Source organism: Panthera uncia (genome assembly GCF_023721935.1).
Source record: "Panthera uncia isolate 11264 chromosome A1 unlocalized genomic scaffold, Puncia_PCG_1.0 HiC_scaffold_17, whole genome shotgun sequence".
Lineage (NCBI taxonomy): Eukaryota > Metazoa > Chordata > Mammalia > Carnivora > Felidae > Panthera > Panthera uncia.
The window spans coordinates 50465025-50488890 of record NW_026057577.1 but is presented as its reverse complement, the minus strand read 5'-3'; the positions used below and the strand labels follow the sequence as shown (position 1 = coordinate 50488890).

Sequence of the window (23866 nt, the reverse complement as noted above, 5' to 3'; positions counted from 1 at the left end):
ACCCCAACTCAGGAGACAAACATCAAAGGTCAGCGCTGGTTTGGGCTGTTACCATAATAGGGCAGAGGGAAGCGTGTGTGATTTCTGAGCTTCCTTCAAACTCAGAACGCTGCATGATAGAGTTCAAGTGTTTTTGTGTGCTTTACCTGAAACAGAAAGGTAAGAACCGTGTCTCCCATTCGTCTTTCTAGCTCCATGACACTCACCACAATCAAGAAGCTGTCGTAATTCTGCTGGGTTGCTGGAGCTCTGTGTTCTGTATAAAGTTGAACATTCCAGACCTAAGACACAAAACAGACTGAGCATGCAAAACACAGCTCTCTGGAGAACCTGTGGGCCGGCTGCCAGAACGACATTCCAGTTTCCAGCTCCTATCTATTCTAGATGCGTGCACCAAATATTCTTGGAAGTTAACTCCTGCTATTAATCGTAGCTGGCATGTCAATACTTTTGGTGAAGTCGTCTGGCCACGAAGGAGCAAGTTAATTATATTTATTAAATTGTGGAGAATTTAATAGTTTCCATACAGTAACTACATGTTAATATGGAGTCAGGAATCAGACCAAGGCTGTTTCCCCAGGACACAGCAACAAAGAGCTTATGTGTCTAGCACAAGTTGGCGAGAAGCTTATTTAACGAATGCCCCACGGACAAGTATAAATTGTAATACCCATGAAATAAGGACATAACAAATTAACTGATTCCCTCTATCAGCCGATTACCTTTCTTTTCAATGGCTTCCACTAGCTTCACAAGAAGAGGCGGAGCGATGTCAGGAGGGGCAAACTGCTCAGCAAGATCTGGCAGAGCTAAAGCTGCGAATGAACAGAATCCTACAATTAGATTATGTTTAGGTGGGGGCAAGCAAATGCATTAGACAACAACGAAGAAAACCGAAATACAGAACAGTTTAGTTCTACCTGACACCAGCAAACTCAGGCCTGAGCAAGATGGCGCCCTGTGCTGGGCCCTGCACTTCAGAGGGCTCCTCTCTGGGCCTCCTCCAGCCGTGCCTCTTCCTGCAGTTTAAGGAGTTTTGGGGGCCCAAGGGCAAGGCCTACTTCTCTCCTGGGACACACTCAGAACACTTAGCTAGAATCAGGGAATTCCCTGCCCAATTAGCTTCTCAAGGCCTCTTCCCCAGGTCCATCTTCCCTGGGGCAGACCTCCCTGCTGGGGTGTGCCCCTGGGCCTGAGGCAGTTGGGTTGGGGGCTGGGTGGGCAGGACTCAGGGTAGGATGGAATGTGGATGTGCCAGAGCCCCCGCAGTGCAGGGCAAGACTAGGTTGGGTGAGTGGTCAGCTCTCCCCAGATCACCACACTCCGTGGCAGAACTGAAACCCGAGAACTGGCCGCCTGGCCATTATGAAGCAACAACTTCATAATATCCAGGTAGGAGGATGGACCAGCTTTTACTCAACTGTTCATTAACATGACTTAGAACTTTAAAATATTCAGACACAGGGCATTTGCAAATGATCACTGGCCACATGACATTAATTCCAAATTAAGCCCCTGGATTTAATTTAACTTGCTACCGAAGCCTTGGTTTGCTCACATATATTTTGGTCGGTTAGTATCTTCAGAAATGTGATGTTTTCACAAACTGTTTTTCCATGCTTTATTTATGTATTTTACCATTCCTGGTGATTCAAGAAGAAACTAACTGGATAACACACCAATAATGGCCTTGAACATTACATTAATAACTGTATTCTCACTCCAAAAATACACAAAACCATTTTAAGTAAAAATATTCATCTCATAATATACCAGAAGAGGGAGCTAAATATACTCACCTTATTTTTCTCAAACTGCAAAATACACGTAAATGACAGTCTATATAAAAATACCTACAGGTGCAACCTTTTTGTTAGCCTCCAACATGTAACTTTTTAGACACTTAAGGTTCATCACTGCACCCTCTTTTCTAGGAATAAATCGTTTATATAACTTAAGAAAGATGAAATATTTATAATTTTGTTTCAGGGAGATTTTAGTGGCATGATTATTATACGTCGTTTATTATGCTAAGCAAATTTCTAATGAAGCCCATCTTTCTAATACCAAGAATCATCACGTAACAAGAAACTCACAACACATAAATCAAGTAAAATTATTTTCGATGCTGCCCTCAGAGGGGGACGTATGATTTATGTCGTTTTACAAACCCTAAACCCTGCAGTGTAAGAGCCTGTTAGCTGCAATATGCCCTGGGTCAGACACATGTGGTCTTGCCACTAACCTCTACTGGCCATTTAAGTACTCAGGATAAAAGGATAAGAGCTAAATTATGGAAGAAAATCCCACAGCAGCACTGTCCAGTCAAACTTTCTGGGAATGATGGAAATGTTCTATTAGCTGCGCTATCCGAAAAAGCAGAGACCAGCCAACTAGCCACATGCGGCTAGTGAGCACTTGAGATGTAGCCACTGCAGCTGAAAAAATGAATTTTTAAAAATTGATTTAAACTTAAAAAGCTCTATGTGCTAGCGGCCACCATATTAGAGAGCAGGGTCCTGTATGTCCTGAGCACGGACATATTTGTCAAGAGCAAATGAAAGATTCCTGAGTTGGCTTTGTGCAACTAAGACCCCACCATAAAGACATGCCTGGGGACAGGACATCTGGGCGTAGGGCTAAGTGACATCTGTACTCAGAGCACGAAAAGTCTGTCACAGCTTCCCAGGTGACTCCGTCCTACTGCAACACCACTTAAACATGTTATGGACTTCATAAAGCCAGGACAGACAGGCCACTGACCTTCTAGACCGTTACTAGGCACAGGGCTGAGTGGGAACTTCACCTCTCCTGTGTTCCCTGTACCTACCGGAGCCTATACATCACGTGGAGAACCTGCTAAGAAGAAAGATTCCCAGGTACGACCATAAACCCCCAGAATCAGAAAATCCAGGAATGGAGCTACTAATCTAGTTTGGAGTAGTACTAAGTTTTAGGACATGCTATTATGATAAGCAAATTCATGTGGGTAACCCCCTGAAAAAAACCCATCAGTGACATCCCCCAAATCTCTAAATGTTAAAATGTCAGTATATTTGAGAAGTACCGAGAATACAAATCTTGCAAGTTTCATGTGGTCTTTTTCATCAAAAGTATTGTAAAATAAAAAACGATACACCATCAAATAAAAGAGCATACCATTTCATTCTCTCTGATGAACTATAAACTACTTCCTTTTGCCTCAGAAAATTATCAACTCACAAAAATGTCCTCCCCCATAAATGCCTTCTATGCTGAACCAAGTGATATGTATCATCCCAACAGCACATGTAACAGAGGCAAACCTAAAAGTAGAAATGGTGTAGAGAAATATCAGTAAGAATTCACTGCAGTGTTTCTCCTTGGCCTTCTCAAACTTCTAGTTCTCACTTATTAGCACACGCCAAGATGTAAGAAGCTAAAGATTAACTAGTAAATACACAATCCCACATAGCCATGCAACACTCGCCCGGCTCTGTCCCCGCCCTCTTAAGTTACTTAGGCCCTTTTTTTTTTTTTTTTAATTAAAAAAAATCTTTAAAGTTGGCACCTGAAAATGGAATTACTTAATAAAGGTTTATCTCCTTCCAGAATCTTATCAACACAATCATTTCTGCAGGCAAATGTGAAAGTTAAATTAACTGATAATTAAAGATTTCACCTAATTGCGATTCAAATATGCACCCGGCAGTTGTTAGATTCCTGGGTTGGCAAATACGACATATAAAAGGGTTTCCATCTATTTGTTCACTTTGGCTTGAAGAAGAAAAAAGGAAAAAAAGGAAAAACCTTCTTTCTTTAGTCCTCTCAAGGTTTCTTTGGCAAAAAAAAAAAAAAAAAAAAAAAAGAAATGGTAGTTTGCCATCAGTATCCCGAGCTACAAAATATCATGTGTTTCGCTCATAAACTGTTACTTCAAGGTTTTGAAAAGCATCGTGATAGCCATTGGGTACCTATAACAATTCTGGAACTTTTCTCAAAGAGCACACCACAATATGAAGAACAAAACTAGATGCATATATAAGGAGTATGGGCAGTCTTCTTATAATAGAGCTAGTGAATTTCCCACTGGGTTTTTAATATTGCTAAAAGCTGTATTACTCAAATGTCTGAATCACTGATCCATTGCTGATTAAGCCTTTGCAATGGGAGTTTTAAAAGATAAATTTCATATGGAGAGACCCTATTTTTTAAATAACAATTCAAGGATTTCCTATTCTCTAGTACAATATCTGTGATTCAATCCGTTTCCCCTTAAAAATATTTAAACATAGGGAATGTGAAGTCCTACCCAAGAAGCTTTTCAAGTTCACATTTTCTCCTACGGGTAAGAGGATCAATCAACATCAAAAATCTAAAAAAGTATTCTAAAGCAAACTATTAATTATTTCAACAATCCTAAAATCAATGATTCCTCTAATTTTATTAAGTACACAAGGTCGGTATTTCCTTTTCCATTACATTCCATTTTAAGAAATTCTAACAGGAAACTATAATTGCGAGGCATTGCCAAATTTGGCAAGTTGTTTTCTGAAAGGTGCATGATAAAGCACCACGTTATATACAACAACAGACTAAAACATAGTGGGACTAAAAAAGAAAAAAATACAGAATATACAGATCATCTACAAAACACAAAATCACACAGCATGATCCTCATGAAGGTGATATATACATTTTTATTAGGTTTTATCATTCAGACAAATTTTTTTTTAACTGAATTAGGAATGCTTTTTGGCTCTGAAGCCTGCTGTAGCCAGTGTGTTAAGTCTGAGCCAAGCCCACTCTTAAGAATCTGGGTGAATTCACAGATTCCCTTGCGATAGTCCAACACCAGTTTTTGACTGAGTGGAATCATTTTCCATCAAAAGAAATCAGCATTACTTAAGGAGAAAGGAGACAAGAAAGAACAGTAGAAGGGTCCAGAAGTGGTGAAGCAAGACATATATTGTTTCAGAAGAGGAATCAAGTCTTCAACACCGATACAAATACCAATGAATTAGGTGTCCCCGGTTGTAGAAAGAATTTTTTGATGACACCTCAGATGCTGCATTTTCCATTAGTTCTATTTTTCTACCTTAACCCTGGTGACAGCCAATCACATGGAACAGAAGGGAGCCTTCTTTCCAAACTCAGACCCTTCCCAAACCACTAACCCGGACAGGCCTGAACAGTCCTTGGGCACCAGCGGTGTGTGGGAGACAGTGGCATTCCTCACATTAAATGGTGCCAACACGGCTACAAAGTGCAAGATGAAACCGGCACACAGCTGCACCTTTTGGAGGCGGTCTCCATAAAAAAAGATATTTCAGAGTCAGTGCCTGGCAGGGACGAATGGAAAGTTTAAGCTGAAATTCTGGGACTCCAGAGACCGCCCAAGCCAAGTATTTCATTACTTGATGGAAGTAGCTTGGAAGTACATGAAAAACTGCCACTTACCTTTTAAAATGTCATACAAATACGCAGAAAAGAAAGTATATGTGCTAGGCATGGATCAATATTAAATCAAGATGTGTGCCGATTAACTGTTGTTGAGTCAAAACTTTATTTCGGCCTGAAAGAACTTCTCTCATTGTTTCAAACGAAAAATGTACATTCTGGTGGGCAAAATCTGAAACTTTGCAAAGCACATTCACATTTTATGTCCATAACGGTTAATATCCCGACATTTAAACTTCTTAAGCCCTACTGGAGAAACCACAACAAAGACGGGCTAAGATAGTATAGCTAAAAAACTAAAAGCAAAAAACCAACATGGGTTCCTCAACTTTGGAACGCACCTGTTGAATCAGAAGTAATACAATTATGAAAAGCACACGTTTAAAGCCAAAGAGACTTGGGGTTTAATCTCGGGTATGCCACTTACTGAATGTATTCTTGGGCATGTTAATTAACTTGAACCTCAGTTTTTTCATGTGTAAATGGGCATAATTAAGAAGGTAATAAGATTAAATGAACAATATAAATAAACATGGCAGGCACAGTGCCTAGTATGTAGAAAGCACAAACTAATGGTTAGGTGTTATTAATTTAGAATTATTTATGTAATCTTTTTCACTACTAATAGATTTTCTATTGTAATGGCAAATTTTAAGACCAGACACTAGTATAACGGAGACAGAATTTTCAATACTTTTTTTAAGGTGGCAAACTAGAAACATTTTGACAGAGTAGATATTTGCATTTTGCCTTTCTTTCACTGAAGCATATGAACGGTATCTTTTCAGGAGTCGTATCTAAAATATCACATTATTTTCAATATGTTGCACTTTCCCCCCAGAAAGTCTCCCCTATTTGAGTTATACTTCAGTTTTCTGAACAAAAAGGAAAAATGAAGTTGGAATGGTACTGAACTTGGGGGAAATAGGGACTTTTTTTTGAGGAGGGAGGAAAAAAAAGGATGGACAAAGAAAAAGGAAGAGCAAGTCGATGTGGAAATAAATCTCCAGCCATAGCTACATTATTTTCAGAGATAACTAGTCAGGGGGTATTAAAAGACTTGTCAACACATTTAAACAGTAAGTTTGCAAATCTTTTCAGATACTCTAATTAGTCTTTAATATCTTTATCTTTTCCCACTTATCCCTTCTGCTCCACAGCTTAAAAACAAATGAAAGGGATTGGAGTTCTCTGCCCATTTAGTTTTATTTCTAGACCACAGCCTCATATAGGAAACAAACAGCACTCAAAGATCTTATTAAACCTAAGAAGACATTACAGTTTTGCTTTGGATGGCCTTAGCTAAAAATTCAGAGGTAAGAGATCACTGAAATGCAAGATTATACTTAATCTTTGACAGGCTAGCCTAATTAATTGTGATTGTCATCCCCTAGAGTCTGATTTAAAGATTACAATTTATAGTATATAGAAAAAATTAAAATACTGGTCAGGAGGTAAATGAGGAAGAAAGGAACTCATTTTTATACCCCTGAAAATAATTTATAGGTGAGTCCCTGGGAGTTCTGGGACTAATGACTTATAAAAGAAGTTGGTCTTTTGGTCTGTTGGCTTAGAAAGATTTCACGTGAAGTGTGACTGAAAAGCCCCAAAAGGGAAGGAGAGAAAACAAAACCACATAACACACCACAAGGGGTACTGACCATTCGCTGAATACTAGGGAACATCAATTAGGAGCCATATTCCCACCAAGACATAGCATTCATTTTTTTATTCATAGCCATCCAAAGACGCAACGGTCCTTATTATCCCCACTCAAAAGACAAGGAACTTGAGCCTTAAAGAAACTGAGTCATTTGGTCAAGGTCGCCAAGCTCGTAAGCAGTGTCTTGAAGTTCAGTTTGTACCTGTTTTTCTCCCCCCAGAGCCTACAAGTCCCAGTTGAGGACAGAACCCTGTGAGAAGTTTTCCAGAATTTCCAGCAAGTCTCCTGAATTTAAAAGGAGACTGCGATTGTGAATGGTGTTGCATAATGCACAGATATGTAATGTTCGATCCTGCAGGCGAGGAGCCCCAATACTTGCTGGTGTGCTCAAGTAAACTTATCCTAGCAACACCTGTTTCAGCACTTCCTCCAAATAAGCTAGGGGGCACCTTCTCCCTCACTAGATAATATTTTGAAATGCAGGTAATTAACACCAGAAAGAGAAAGCAAAGAGAGTCCCTTTAGTGAGGAGAGAGGCAGGGGCTCCAGGGAACCTGCAGAGGCACTCACTTCTCTCTCATTTGTGTCTGGTAATAGATTTCACAATCAAACATATAAAAATACCATGTTAAAAAAGCAGGGTCTTCCAATGTAGTCCGAGAAGCCCCCATCTCTCCAGAATTAAAGATCCTCTGATCAGGAGAGCACAGAAGTGAAAGAGAAACTGTAAAGATTTACTTTCCTGGGGAAAGGAGAGAGCTGAAAGAAGCTTCTTGATCCAGGCTGGCCCCTCACTAACTGCGCAGAAGCAGGCTGCTGGAGGTCCGAGGCGTAAGTGCCAAAGGAGGGAGGAGCTGCCACAGAGGCAAAGTCGTCCAGCCGGGTGGCACCAGCTTCCTCACAAAGCCTGGATGGAAACCAGAGGAAAGAACCACCAGACTCCATTCTAATGACGACAGAAAGAGGTGGGCTTTTTCTCTGACATTTGAAAACATACCAAAAAGTTGAAAGAATTGTATGGTGAGTGCCCACGTAGTCTCCTCCTAGATTCTACAAGCAACATTTAACTAATCTGTCGTATTACCTATTGATTCATCAATCCACCTTTCTTTCTGGGAAGCATTTCAAAGTAGGTGGCAGAAATCAGTTGCTGTGGACTGAACTGCATGGGGCACCCTCTCCCCTCATCCATGTGATAAAGCCTTAACTACCATCAAGACAGTATTTGGAGATGGGATTTTTGAGAATTAAGTTTAGATGAGGTCATGAGGGTGGGGCCATCATGATGGGATTAGTGTCCTTCTAAGACTCCAAAAAGCTTCCTCTTTCTCTCCCTGCCCTAGGAGAGAGTAGGAAGAAAGGCCAACTGCCTACAAGTCAGGAAACAGCCCTCACTAGAACCCAACCATGGTGGCCCCCAGAACTCAGACTTTTAGCCACCTGGACGGAGATGAACAAATAAAGGCCTCTTGTTCAAGCCATTCAGTCTATGGTATTTTGTCATAGCGGCCCAAGCTGACCAAAACATCAATACACTACACCCAAAGGAAGCAAGGAAACCTTAGGTCTAGAAAAAAAAAAAAAAAAAAAAAAATCAGTGGCAAAGGCTAATTCCGGAGAGTTAGTAAATATCTTCTGAGTGTCAGAATATTCACAAGGGCACATGCTTCCTAAATTTTACTGAGCATACTAAAAGCCCAATTCAGACAGATCTGCGTGGGCTTCAGGATTCTGCATATCCGACAAGCTCCCAGGTAAGGCCCATGCTGCTGGCCCTCGGAACACACTTTGAGCAGCAAGGATGAGCCCACCAGTCCCAGAGAGAAACTCCAGATCACGGTGGGACAGCGAATCCCAACAGCTAACGTTCCACACTTGATACTTATTACCAACGCGCCCTGGGCTTCAAGGGCTGGTTTTATACCAGATCCCAGGAGCCCAGCATCGAAACATGTGTCGGACAGATGACAGGACTAACTCAGAGCTTCTAGCTGTCAAATCTAATTAGAGCTGATATCATACCTAATTACACATCCAAAGAGAGATTAGCAGTAGAGGCTCGGCTGCTCTGTGCGCCTGGGCACTGCTTCGTGTGGGGAGAGGGGTCACGTGGGTCACGACTCGACAAAGTCCCGCAGTAAATTCAGGCCAAGAGCTAAGAAGTACCCACCTCCCCTGACGTCCCCAAGAAAGCTTTTCCTAACTGGTCACGTTCAAGAGGACTCAGGTGTTCAGATTTTGGTTGGAGGAGAGGAATAGGAAGTATTCCTACAAACACTACTATAAGCCCTACTACTGCTACTACTTCTACTACTGATAGTACTTGTATACTTAACACTTAGTTTTGGAAATTGTGCTCAGGGCTTTGTGGGGTTTATCTCATTTAATCTGCACAACCCTGTAAAGGATTATAACCGTCCCCACTTTACAGAGGAGGAAAGCGAGGCTAAGAAAAATTAAGCACGTTTTTTTGTGCCAGGAGTAAGTGGTAAAGGAATGATTTTATAGACCAAATCGACTTCAAAGCCAGCAGTAACCACTCCAGGCATCTCAGGTGCCTCCTCAGGCAGACGCACTGCAGGACTCCATTCTGGGGTTACAAAGCCCTGAGCAGAGAACAAAGATGGAAAAGCACTCGTCAAGAGAAGACACGCACAGTGACAACCCCTGGTGACAAGAGGTGGCATGGGTTCAACTTGAGTTTGGGCTGGCAGGCCAGCATCTCGCCATCACCTCTGCTCTATCAGGATTGAACCCTTGCCAGTTCACTCAGCCAGGCTAAATATTTTGAGGACAGCATTTATTAAATATTTTCTCATAAGGCTAAACTAAGCACATTCTTCCCCAAGGATGTAATGGGTTTTATTGAGCTAAATATAGTTGGCTAACATATCACTTTCGGCAAGGTACAGATGGACCATAAAGAGCCCAGCAAATAATTTACAAATACACATACATTGTCTCAGGGGGATACAAAAAGAAACGGATGAGCCATCCATGGGATTGCGAAGAAAAAGAAAATAAAGCAAAAAAGAAAAGGGGCCAGAAAGTACTGGACGGAAAATTCCTTATCAGCTACTGCAGAAAAATTACATAAGAACATGTCTATTTGGACAGACTAGTTCAATTAAACATATTTTTAAAAATCACTGATACATAAAACTAAGTTATCCATTTATAATAAAGCAATTGGTAACAAATTTTAACAGTAAACACAACCCTTAATAATCATGAGCAACTGGAATTAAAAAAATAAAATAAAGCAATATCCTTTCACTACCTCAAATGTGATTAATTCTGGGGGGCTAATATGGTCCCCTATCTCACAATATACTATGATCACTGTAAAATTATTATTCACCTCTCAACTACAGAAATTCATGGACTTACCTTGGCTGTGACTTTCCTTTTAAGGGTAACAATTTTAGATGGTTCAATTTGGGCAGCAGTTGGACCATACCATTACATTCTCAAAAAAGACAGGACAATACATAGTCTTATATGCTACAGAGACTTATTTTTGCCAGACCCAACTACCTTGTTTTAAAGACTGTGATATACAGGAGACCCTATAGACAGAAGCAAAATATAAAATGCGTTATCAATTACAGAAAGAAATCGGACCATGTTCCTACAAAGATTCTCAGAAACTAAACAAAACATATAGATGGGTAATGTATGAAGAGTGGGCCTATTTTATAATTGCTTAAAACAGGGGGATTAAGGGGACCACGTCAAATACACGAAGAGCAAAACAGTCAAACAAAAGAAGCGACATCAAAAATTAGGCTGGCCCCAGATACGAAACTATTCCATCAGTAATTCTAATGAACCCCTGAGGTTCTTGATAGAAAATACACTGTAACAGTCTGTAGATTTCACACTGCTGAAACTTCTCAGGCACAGTCCGCATGGTAAAGAAAATGTGGGCTGCCTATAACGGAAGTCACTGTGATGTTGTTAATGAAAAAGTACCCCTGGAAGATGGACGCCCTGGAGGGACTAGCAATCCCTGACCACAAAGGGGTGTTCCTTTCTGCATTCTGGTCTCAGAGCCACCTCTGTCCTAACCACCGTGACGACCTGTGCTCTGCTTCTCTGGGAAGCCACTTGTATCTTCCGTTGGAAGGGAAGTGATAGGGCCTGAACCATGGGACGAAGTTTTGTACATTTTGTTCTATCAGATCAGGCCTCAGTAACTTTATGAATTATGAGCTGTCAACTTTTTTTCATCTGCTATAGAATATGCTTCTTAGAAATCGGTGCTATAAATAACACAACAGATGTTTTTTGCTGGCTTCAACAGGAGCTTGGGTAATTTTTTTAAAAGGGGCTAGAAGTTAAGCGAATTAAGCCAAAAGGATGTACTAGGTTTCCCCCTGTTGGTCACTCTTTGCATTATCCTTTTGAAGTCCCAGATTCAGTGTAGCCCATAAAATAGTTTTTGGGGCCATTTCATGTAACCTATTGAAGAAATCAGAAAGGGTTTTAAAACATACTGCATACTTTCTGTGGCTTCTTCTATCTCAGAAAATACTATTAGGTCCTATGCTGGATTGTTAATCGATGACATCAAAACAATTGAAAAGCTACTGTGCAGCAGCAGACAGCGGGTGCAGGCATGAGTTCTAGATGGCTCTATCAATAATAGGTTGGGAACTCGGAGGAAAACATTTAATAGCTCTGGGCCTTCAACTGCATATCAGTGAAGTGATAAAGTTTAGCTAAAGAATTCTAAAACAACTTTTGGTTCTTAAATTCTGTAGTTGGAAGACAAAAGTTGAGGTAATCATTGGGCCAACATAAAATCACTCAATTACATTTCAACATGAACTGCTTTAACAATAACTCTATTCTTGGGGCATCTGGGTGGCTCGGTCAGTTAAGCGTCCAAGGTCAGCTCAGGTCACATGATCTCACAGTTTGTGAGTTCAAGCCCCACACTGGGCTCGTTACTGCCAGCTTGTCAGAGCAGAGCCCTCTTTGGATCCTCTGTCCCCCTCTCTCTGCCCATCCTCCACTTGTGCTCTCTCAAAAAATAAATAAATATCCAAACAATAATAATAGCTCTATTCTCTTCAGCCGTTATGTTATTGCATGGCTGGCAAAACTTCCAGAGGAAGGCTGGACTTCATGCAAAAAGTTACTTCAAGTAAGGGGAGGGAGGGGAAATAAAGTAAATGAGTTAAATTAAAAGAATGGAAAAATGTCAAAATTGAATTAGATTTCATTCGGCTACCTTAACCTGTAATTTCTGACACACGATGGGGGAAATTTTTTTGAAGCAGTCTTTTCGAATGAGATACAACCTTTCACTTGGTCATTTCTCCCATTTCTTTGTATGTGGATCTAACAGAAGGACAACGGACTACATGCTCTTAAATGCATCCCAAAGTCCAGACCCGCTACAAATCCGAGCATGCAGTTTCACCTAGGTGTCTATGTAGCAGGATTGGGAGGGACAGGGGTAGAGACTCAGAAATTCAGAGCAACATAAAAGTCAGGCCAAGAGAAGGAAGGAGGGAGAGCGGAGGGTGAACAGTCACTGGCCTAGATACCGCTCTAGTCACTTAGCTTATTTCCATCAGTCACGCTAACAACCTTGTGAAGGACATCAGTCTTGTTTCACATGTGGCAAAGACTGAGAGGTTAGGCGACTGCAACAAAATCACTTGGTCAGGGTTTGGCCGATCAGATACCAACAACCCACGTCTGTCTGCACCTAAGGGCAGTGCTCTTTCCACTTCAACCTTTGTTCTACAGGGAGGTATTTCTCCTGTGTTCCTTCTCCTGAGTTTCTGAATTAAGTTGCTTGTAAATGCAGCCCCTTTTAACATTTTGGCATTTCTGACCAACGCGTGCTGGGCTCTAAGAGATAGCAAGGAGGGTCCATGCAAAAGTGGCTCATGATCTACACAGTCAGTGAGTACAAATATCCATGATAAAACACATAAAGGGGTTAATCATAAATAATGATACTCATGGGAAAGTGCTCCATTTCCTAAAACCTAGATCTCTGTAAGTTTATCCATTTCCTTCTGAGGGGATCTGGCATTCAGTCACTTGGAAAATGACATGCTCTCGAAAATGCAGTAAGAAATAATCTCAAATCAAACAAGACCGGAAATAATACACCAAGGCCTGCCTTTCACATTTGAGGCTCTCATTACCAACATGCTAATGATAATGGCTAACACTTACGATGCACTTAACATGTGCCAGGTCCTGTGCTAAGTTGCTTTAATGAAATTATCGCATTTGGGGGCAGGCTGTCTCATCACTTCCATTTTGCAGAGGTGAACTGAGGCTCAGAGATGGTAAGTGATTTGTCCAGGCTCACATGGCTATACCAGTCAGAGCCGGACTTAACTGACAGGGGTTATCTAGTTTAGACATAAAGGTTGCTCCCTTCCAAGGGATCTTTATTTAGTAGTGGAGTGTCCTCTCACTGAGTTCCTTTAGGGCATATAGTTTCCTTAAAGACTACATCTTTTTTTGGTCCAGCCCAGGGCACTACCCTGGCAACTGGGACTGCTAAGAGCCAGACAACAAAGTTAGAAAAAGAAGACTTCTCTAGGTAAAGAACACAGGTGGAAAGCAGAGAGCTCAAGAAGGGCCACTCAGGCTCCTTGACTGACCCATTTCTGTATTTACTATATTCTTCCAATTCTAGAACATTCTACAAGATGTTGAGCATATCAGATCTACACCTACTAAATGAGGGCAGAACTTGCCAGGCAGAGGGACAACCGACCTTCTCAAACCCGTGAAAACCACAGAGTGATACCAACCATTTCCATGGTCCTGTGTTCTATCAGACGATCGTTCATTTTGAAAGAAAAGGCAAAAATATACATGAAAGGAAATCCAACGAAATTTATGGGAACAGTCACCAAGTACAATTTGAAATGCAGAGAAAGAATGATTTTTAGGACGCTGTAATGATGGGGTCCAAATATAAGCCATATATGTAATTTAATATCTTCTAGGGGCCACATTACCGGTAAAAATAAACGAGAGAAAATGTAATCTTTTATTTAACTCTGTTTATCCAAACTATTATCATTTCAACATACAATCAATATAAAGGTTATTAACGAGGTATTTTACATTCTTTACCTCTTCTTTTACACTCCTCGCACATCTCGATTCAGACTGGCCACATTTCAATGGCTCAGTGTGACTGTGGCATGTGACTAGTCAATGTCTCCTGGACAGCACTGCCCTAGAAGACACAGCCTTTCGTTTTCCCTCAGCGTGCTGCCGTCTGCTGACCACAGCCGACAAAAGGTTCCATTATCAAGGAAAGGCTGCCAGAGTCCAGCTATTAAGTGAGACAATCTAAGGTCTGCTTAGGTTCACATCTTGACAGTATGATCCTCAATCATTTCATTTATAAGATTAGTGATCATTAACATGTCCAATATTAGCTACCAGACAAATGAACATTAAAGGGGTGGAAGGGCAGCCATGTCTACTGAGGATTGGAGGCAGAGGCAGAAGGAGGTGCCTGAGGGTGCCCTGCCTATTTTTAAAGCGCAGCATCTTCAAATTCAAGGCCTTGAATACAGCCATCTTTCCGAAACACGCAATTTAACCAATCTGTTCTTACAAAAACTTGGAAACTATCGCTCGACTGTGTTAACCATACAAAGCACGTTCTGGGATTCAAACTCTTGCTACAAAGGCAGCATGGCATGGGGCTGTGGACAAGGTTGGAGCAGCTTAAGTGACATCCCGTTCTGTCAAATACCGTCTCTCCTGCGACAGGTGCTTGTGCTGTTTGCTCCCAGTCTTAAAACTTGACTCTTTCCAAGTAATGGAATGTGAAGCTTAAACCCAGCTAATAACTGACACTTCTATGGGGGGCGGGGAGGAAGGAGTTTCACAGCTCACATATCTGCTTCCCTTTTGGACCCCAGAAGAGAAACTCATTCCTTTAAAAAGTCAAAGCTGCTATTGTTCTCCCCAAATGTAAAATGTTTTAGAGGTGGCAGAAGCTGGAAGTGGGAAGCGGTTCCCAGCTCAGATTAGATGATAACATTATAAAAAGTATAAAGGCACTGAATCAAATATCATTATTCAGGAAAGGCAACAAGAATGGAGACTGACACTGTGCTCCTCAGACCTCGGGGCTTCTTCCAGGAGGAGGCCTCGGTCTGAAGGCAGTGGGGGTTACCACGCCTGAATTTCAAAGGCGATGTTTACAAGAGTCTGCCCTTATCAGACACTTGACATTTTGACAGAGTTTATCAAGTGAACATGGCTCTTGAGGTGTCAATTTTAATGGTTTTAGCACTTGACTATGCAGGTCAAACCTTGGTATAATGTGCTACTTGATGATGATACCCAGGAAATTGGGTCTCGGGAGGAAGTATGCGGTCTGTATAGTGTGTCCACGCTGCCTGCATTGAACAGCTTAAAAAAGATTAATTTTAGATGCAAACCAATGTTTGAAGAAGGGGGCTCAAGATCGCCATGAGAATGAAAACTCTGGAAACTCACTCATGGAATTCATCGCATACCCACTGCACCAGCACGCAGAGGATGTGATCGGTGAATACAGGTTGTCTGAATGCACGGATAAAGGAGTCCATTACTCCCAAAATGTTCAAGAATTCTTGGTCTAAGAGAACAATTTGAAGATGAAACTTACGACAGACTATGACCCATGTGAGATTCTTAATTAAGAGCTCTTACTGAGTTTAGTTAATATACATGAAAGCACAGGGGCACCTGGTGGCTCAGTCGGTTAAGCGTCTGACTTTGGCTCAGGTCATGATCTCATGGTTTGTGGGTTCGAGCCCTCCATGGGGCTCCATCCCTCCATGGGGCTCCATCCTGGCAGCGCAGAGCTTGCCTGGGGATTCTCTCTCTCTCTCTCAAAATAAATAAATAAATGTAAAAAAAAAAAAGTTTAATGAAAGAATAATCACTTTGGAAGTAGTGATGCTACATTCAGATGCTGTTTCTTTGCCCCTCGGTGGTTCAGTGTCTCCAGAGCACACATGTAGGGCAGGGATGTTCATTACTGCACCCTGTGCTTGGTGGCGTGCCTGACACAGGGAAGTTTTTTCATGAATGTTGGTTGGGACTCCTCTAAGTGGAATCTTTCTGGACCTTAGTTTTCTTGGATATAAGCTATATGGACTGAGTTATCATTTCTAAGATCCTTTCCAGTACTCTATGAATACTGTGAATTGAAATTGCTGTCTGAAAATAATTGAGCATCCGCGTTATATATTTCTGCCAGCAATACTGAATATAAGCCCTGACAAAATGTATCATCGAGATTTTAACACCCAGAAGTGGCAGCCCTTTCCTTACCCAGTACTTGAATATGGTGTATGAATAATTCAGGGATTACTGACAAACAAAAAAGTATCAGGGGGTTGGAAAAATCAAAAACCAAAACGAAAACCCCAAATAACAGACCATGTACACTGAATGTCTGAACATGTTAATTAATCTGTTCAGGAATTGTTTAACAAAGTAAAAATAACACCGTTTTATAGGACAGATGAAAAATTATTAGCAGAACAGAATAATTTCAAGTGTAGTACGTACCTTTTCCCCAACCACATGACTGTATTACTCCTTGTGGAGACTTTCTGACAGATAGTAAGCCAAAGGCATAAAGGGACCACTGGAGAATCACTAAAGGTTAGCCCCATGTTAATAAGGGTCACTCCTTCATGGTTATATCTGCCTTTCAGCAGGCTGTTCGGTAGACTGGACAAAGGGGGGTGAAATTTGTGGGAAGAGGCAGCTTCTTTCATCCAGCTGCCATATTTCATTGAGTTATGAACTCCTTTATACTTGTTCCTATTATTCAAAATGCTGAAGCGGGAAAACAACCCGAAGTAAAGGTAAGTGACTGGGCAATGGAGCTCTCACTTCTGGTTCTCCCACCTCAGACTGTGGCCCGAGCAGCATCCTACGTCCCTTATGGAACACCTCACAGCAGTGGGCAAAGAGGCCCCCATAAAGCACACTGTCGCTCCCTCTTGTGACCACGCCCTCAAGAGGAGGCCCTCTACCACAGACCCGCACAGGGGGTACCCTGACCCTGGCTTGGTGGGTCACCACGCTACAACTGGCCGCGCGAATGCACGGACCTCCTTCAAGAGAGCCAGACCTAGGATCAAGTGAAGAACAGGAGACTTCTCTTGAGCATCTCCATTTTCCTTTCCCAAACCTTTTTCCCAATGGGGCAATATTCTTTCTCTATCATCTCACACCCTTACTAATCCTCCTCCCCGATCCATGAGATTGCTCAGCGCCTCATGGCCTCTCTGGTCTCCCCCAGGCTCAAAAACCAGCCTCTTACAGAAGGGTCTGATCAATGATCACAGTGAAATGGGAATAACCAGCAACGTTTCATGTGTTACCATTCCAGAGGTATATGGTTGATTTTAATAGGGTCCCTAGCCACATTCTTCTAATCGTAGAATTCCAGGCGTAATCTTCTCTGAAGACACACACCCACATATATGGTTCCTTAGTATTGTGCTGTAAATGAGTCATTAGAATAGGTCTCACTAAGTTCATTAAAATGCTCTGTTCAGTGGTAGATTTTGCAAACCCGAGACCAGATGATCATTTAGGACACCAACCGTGCTCACTGTCTGTGCTTCAACAACAATCAACTTCATACTGCCACGATAAAATTAAGAAATATTACAATAATACCTTAAATGTCTGTAGCACTTAAAAGATTACAAAATGCTTTCATACCTTTTTTTTTTTCCTGACCCTCAAAATAGAGGGGGGAAAAAAAAACCAAAAAAACCACACACAAAAAACAACAACTAGTCAAAGAGAAAAGCAGAGGTGGTGACCAAGGTAGAAAAAGACACAGGTTAACAAATAAGTTCAGGCTGTTTTCATTAAAGAACAGGAAAACATCCAGTTGGGGTCATCAAAGTTGCTTTGAACCATGTCTTATTTTGAATAAACAAGATACTTGATTTTAAAGATTTCTGTGAATACGCCCTTATGAATTCTGTGTCCGCCCCCCTATTCCCCACTTGCAACCAGGTGCTTCAGAAAAAAAAAGAATAAAAACCACACCAGAAAGGCACTCAGTTACCACGCCTGCAAAGCCCATGTCTCTGTGGTTTTTAAAGATGTTATCAGCATTTTAATGTGAAATGCCTTGCAGAATGAAGTCCCAAGCAATCACCGCTTCTCAGGAATTGTGCGAAGCATAAATAAAATTCAAAATGACATAACAACACTTAAGCATGTGCATATTACAATCTCTCTATTACAAGCTTTAATGGGAAGAGATACCAGTTCCAGAGACGAATTGTTTCAGTGTTTCACACTGACAGCCAGTGGGTTTCACTTCTGCCCTCTGATCCCCTCCCAAGAAGAGCAGTCAACTAGGATCTTAAAAGAATACTACAAAAGAAGTGAAGCCACCAATCAAAATAAAGGTAAGGTTCACTGTTTTTCCCAACACCACTGTCTTCATAAAATTACTAGCCCATTTTCCCTAAGGACCATTTTACAGAGCATGGCTTCCAGTCAACGCTTGGTCCCTAAGGCAGGCCCATGAAGAAGTAGCTAACAAGTGACATTTGGTTACCAGCCCCTTGCTGAAGTAGATGGTGTGTGGCTGAATGAGAGGCTGACCGAGATAAAGATGCTATTCACGTACAGCTTCGTCAAGAATGAATCCTGCCAAAGACCCCAGAGAAGCCCTGAATTCACCATTTGTTCCCGTACAATACTAACTTCCCTTTATCAGCAAGAGAGGGTTATTTCTTCCACCTGTGTGGCATGGAAAAATCTTTACCTGACAAAAATTTCGCAAGGACCAAAAAGTGAGTACTTTGCAAATTAGGGGATGAAACAATTCTCCTTAGGTAACTTTAGAAAATTAGATGCTGTTAAATTTTATCACTCATTTAAACATCTCAGAAGTTAAGCTCTGTGAAGCTTCTGGAGCAACCCAGTGACTAACGCTGCAGGCCAATCCAGAGTTACGTTCCCCGAAAGATTTCTCTCCCCAGTAATTACAGCTTCGGAGCAGCATCAGGTCCATTCATGGTACAAATCGTGGCCTGATCCATGTCAACTGGGGACAAAGGCAAGATAAGGATTTCAAGGCTACTCAGTGGAAAATTTAGGAATAAGATTCCAGAACCTCAGAAAACCTTGATTTAACTTACAATACTACTTAATTTGCCTCAATGGGAGAAAAAAAAAAAAAAAAAAAAAGACTGTGCTCAGGCAATCTACTTCCCTGTATTATATAAAGTTTTAAGACCTAAAAAGAAACAAGATTATGGGTACGAACAATAGCTAAGCACTTCCAAGGAAGGCTTCTCTTCAACCACATTGAAATTGTCAAAAGTAAGTTGCCAATGGTGACTAAGGAAAACTCATTAGTCCATTCAGGCCAGCTCCAAGAGAAGGGACTTGACTGTACAAAACGAATAAACATCTACACAGTTCACATTTAGATTTGGGATGCAGAATCATTCTTTAGTCCCCAACAAATTTCTCCTGGTCTAACTTTCCATTTGGTAACAGTGCCAGAAGAATAGAGTTCACAGAGCTACCAGCTGACATTTGCTCAAACATGGACTGTGCAACTGATCTGTAGAATATTCAAGCGTGCAGGCTCACATTATGACCAAATGGCAAACATTTAAAAATGACTCAAGACTCTGGAAAGGTTATAAAAATACCAAAAAAAAAAAAAAAAAAAAAAAAAAAAAAAAAAAAGAAGAAAGAAAGAAAAAAATAAAGGGATTCATGGGAAGATAAAATGTAGATATTTAATAGCTCCTGGAATGGATATAGATGGGTTTATAGTTCATTGTTTTCAGTAATTCCTCTGACTAAATAAACTTTCCACCTGCTTAGTCAAGTGCTGAGAGAATAGGACTACAGTGATGTATGTAAGAAGCATGCATTTCATTGACCATAAACGACTCTAATAAGGCAAATGTGTGCAGCTGGAATTAACCTGTATCACATTTCACCAATCTCCCATCTCCCTGTAGATATTTGCAAACACCTCTCTAAGTCCCAGCTGCTTTTAGTTAATAGCTGATGTGGAGAGCATCTTGCCGAACTTTCCAGACCATCGTTTCATGAAAAAGGATTTTGAACCTTTTTTAAAATAAGGATCAGATCAATTTATTTTCAAGTCAAACGTATGACCCAAAGATAAATTTAAGTTTAGCTCTTTTAAAAAAAGAGTAATACTTCACATTGAATGTGCTCCTGAGGCCAGAGGAAATGTTCTTTCCTTTCCTAAAATTTCTAGCCAAGTTCTAACAAACCCAGTTTCTTCCCAAGAATATTTGTTTTCTATTTCTCCGAGTCTAGTGTAAAAGGACTGGAACCTTTCACAAGACAGAATCATTCCATTTGCTAGCTGGCTCTTTCTCCGAGTCCAGTTCCAATCCTATGGGACACGTAAATCCTCAACTGAAATGTAGGGTAAGTGTCAAGAAACATACTTGGAAACTGGGAAACCACCGTTCAAAGCACAAACACAAAGACAGCAGTGAAGACCCACTTTAAATTAAAACTCTAGCAAGCAGAAATACCACTAATCGTTAATTCTTTAGCCAAAAAATAAAACACATTCAAGGAAAAAGTATGCAAATTATTACTAATGGGTGAACAGTAATGCAGATTAATCATTAGTATTGCTTGGAAGGAGGGACAAGGTAAATAAATTTACATTTACGCTGACTTACTTAAGCCGGACATATAGCTCATTGCTCTCATTAAATACTGTGTCAGGCAGTATCTGGGGTAAAACACAAAACTGGGAGCAACAAAAAGGAAGAGAAGGCAGGAGGAGGCAGCTTTCACAGCTACTGTGCTGTGCAGGCAGCTGCCACTGGATGGCAGTGGGGTGTCACACAGGTAGGTTGCTAAGTGCTGGGATGGGTCACTCAACACTCCAGGTTCTGCGCCCGTAACTCAAAGCCTAGGGAAATAAAAAGAAGCTCCTCTCCACAAACAAGGTTGGGGACTTCTGGCTTCGGGGTCTGCAAACCCTCATTCTGATCATCACCAAGTGCCTTGAAAAACACCAATTTACTGTCAGAGTATGGCAGGGAGGACTGAAATAAATTAAATTCTAATTCTAAATAACATCTAGGATTCTGAAATTCAGAGAACGAACACACACTCCACACATACACTCCCTCCGGTTTACTATTGAAACATCATCATCCCAAGCCCAGGACACCAAATTGAAACCACATTTTATTCTACTTTTTCTTGTTAGCTTGATGGCTTCACCACACTTTTAAATGCTACACACTCTCCTCCCTCTCCCTTGGCATTTGATCCCTTTTTTTTTTTTTTTTTTTTTTTTTTTTGGTGAAATCAGTAATCTCACCAGTGACAAGCTTTGCTTTCACTAAGTACATCTGCCAACTTAAACAGCATCTCCTACGGCAACGGGATAATGAAAGACACATGTAGGTACTTGCCCATCATTAGACACCAACTCCTCAAGTCGGCCTGAAATTGGGCCTGTAATTCTGTTGATCGTTGGGCTCAGGACAGCTGTAGAGAGTGGTCTAAGATAGTCTGGATCTGAGTCTCAGCCGCGAGTGAAAGATGCAAGCAGCCGACCTTTCTCATCTGTGCGGGACTCACCGTGAGGCAAGTCCCAGCCCTTGGGTTCAATGGGGGAGATGTGAAGGATTGCTCAACACTTGGCAAATGGTGAGGTCTCAAGACATCAAATCGTGAATTCTGCCTCATTCCTGCTAGTTGAACTGGAGGCAGTGTTTTCAAGCCCAAACTTATGATCCAAGCAGAACATCTCCAAGGTCGGCCATTCCTTCAGCACACAGCCAAGGCTCCACCAGCTCCCAACCAGGGCGGGGCCTGCAGATCTAATCTAAGTCCTTCCACGGAGGACACCCAGTTCACTCCTTTCTCCCTCTCTCCACAGTGTCCACTGGGCACTTTCCTCTATCGATACTGACAGATTCTATTATAAAACGTACAAAGTCTGAAGAATGGACTAACAAAAAGGCTGGAAGATTTGAAAGAAAGGACCTGGAGTTCTAGTTCACAAGAAAACCTTCCTATTTTCTGCAGCTGGGTCCCCCATCAGGAATCAGTGGCTGATTAATCCAGGCCTACAGGCACCCACCCCCCCTCCCGCCTTTCTGCATCCCCCAACCCCAACCCAGAGACTGACTTAAGCCCCTTTTTATGCACTTCCTTTGGGAGTCCATCAGTGGCTCACAAATGTCGGGCCCCCTTACTTCTACTCAAAAAGTAAAAACCTAGAGGGCCATTGGGCCTCATAAAGACATGCTCATTATTCAAATTATTACTTTTTTTTTTTTTTAACATAACAGTACATTGAAAAACTGACTCAGGAACCGTTGACATCTTTCATCTTCTAAACCAAGAATCTCTGAGTCATCTTATGCACAGCACGGCAGTGAGAGATGTGTTGCAAAGGTTCTATGAAGAATACATTTCCCCTCTACATTAAATAGCTATTTTAAAATCAACTCTAGAATGCAGGAATTTTAACTTCCATAAGGACAAAGGCAACGTTAGACAACAGGACCACTGTATTACCTACTTAAAAGAAGCTCTTTGGCAAAAAATAGATAAAATAAAAAGTAAATCCAATGGTAGTTTAAATGGAATCCTTATCTGAAAGCAACAGTGGTAACCCATGGCATGTGACTAGGTTCCGAAGATAAATCTTTAATAGCTAAGAGTTGATTATTGTGTCAGGAAATTAATCATTTCCCTCACTTCCCTCCTCCCTTGGGGAGTCCCAAGGCAACAAGCTGTTGGAGCACCAGGTTAATTTTGGTAATATGCATATAAGGTAATCACATATACACTTTTGATTTAAAAGGGCCTTTTAGGATATGAATTAGGTTTCCTTTAGCTCAGTGGCTCTGGTAAGCACATTTTGAAAATGAGTGACTAACTTCCAAAATTCCAAGAGAGTCAATTCAAACTCCCAGAGCAGCACAGAAGTCTGGGGATATGGAAGATCTAAGAAAACTTTCCTAGCATGGCTAAATATCAACACAGGAAGTCTCCAACTTATATAGGGATTAGGTTTCCAAAGCTCATTTCTGAGTTGATTGTGCAAAACTCAGAACGCAGGAATATCATAAAGGGTGGTCAGGTCCCCAGATCAGACCGCCCAAGTCTATTTCACAGAAGTTATTTTGAATAACTACACTGGTGATGACTACAAATGGGTTTATTTCAGTGACATTATGGGCAATAAAAATTTTAGTATGTAAATATGGAAACCTAAGGCACTTAAGATAATTTCTGTATCTAAGTATGTCAAGACCCATGGGAGTAACCCAATCCACCTCCCTTTGCAAATGATGTCAAAGCCAAGGGGGCAGGCAGAGCAGTGGGAAATACAAGGGCTAGGAGGAAGGGAACACAGGAGGTATGGCAATGCAAGGAGAGCAACAAGGGGCGGGGTGGGGGGTTCCCCTCGCCTTCCTATCCTCTGCTGGGGCCTGTCACTGAGATCCCAGACCCTGTGGGAGGTACCCACTTCCCTCCTCCTGCTCCAGACAATCTGAGGAGGGGGCAACACAGCCCCAGCACCCTGAGAAAGGGCAGTGATGCAAAAGGAGGAGGGCGCGGTAAGGGTGAAGGAAGGTGCCTTGTCCTGTTTCCAAGGCACACCATTGCTCACCCGGCTGCAGCCGGAGCTCAGCTCACACACTCTGCTTCCCTCCACCAGGGTTTGAGCTTCACAGATAGCAGAGGAGA

At 41.5% G+C, this 23866-nt stretch overlaps 1 protein-coding gene across 1 annotated transcript in view; it reads right to left on the bottom strand.

Annotated features, from left to right (window-relative positions):
* The window catches only part of PIK3R1 (phosphoinositide-3-kinase regulatory subunit 1), an 86767-nt gene that overhangs the window by 28818 nt on the left and 34083 nt on the right, over nucleotides 1-23866 (bottom strand). Inside the window, exons 3-4 of the mRNA XM_049649554.1 lie at nucleotides 723-815; nucleotides 207-281 (exon numbers count right to left, since the gene is read on the bottom strand). Of these exons, the coding sequence (XP_049505511.1) occupies nucleotides 207-281; nucleotides 723-815 (168 nt within the window). The remainder of the gene's footprint in view (nucleotides 1-206; nucleotides 282-722; nucleotides 816-23866) is intronic.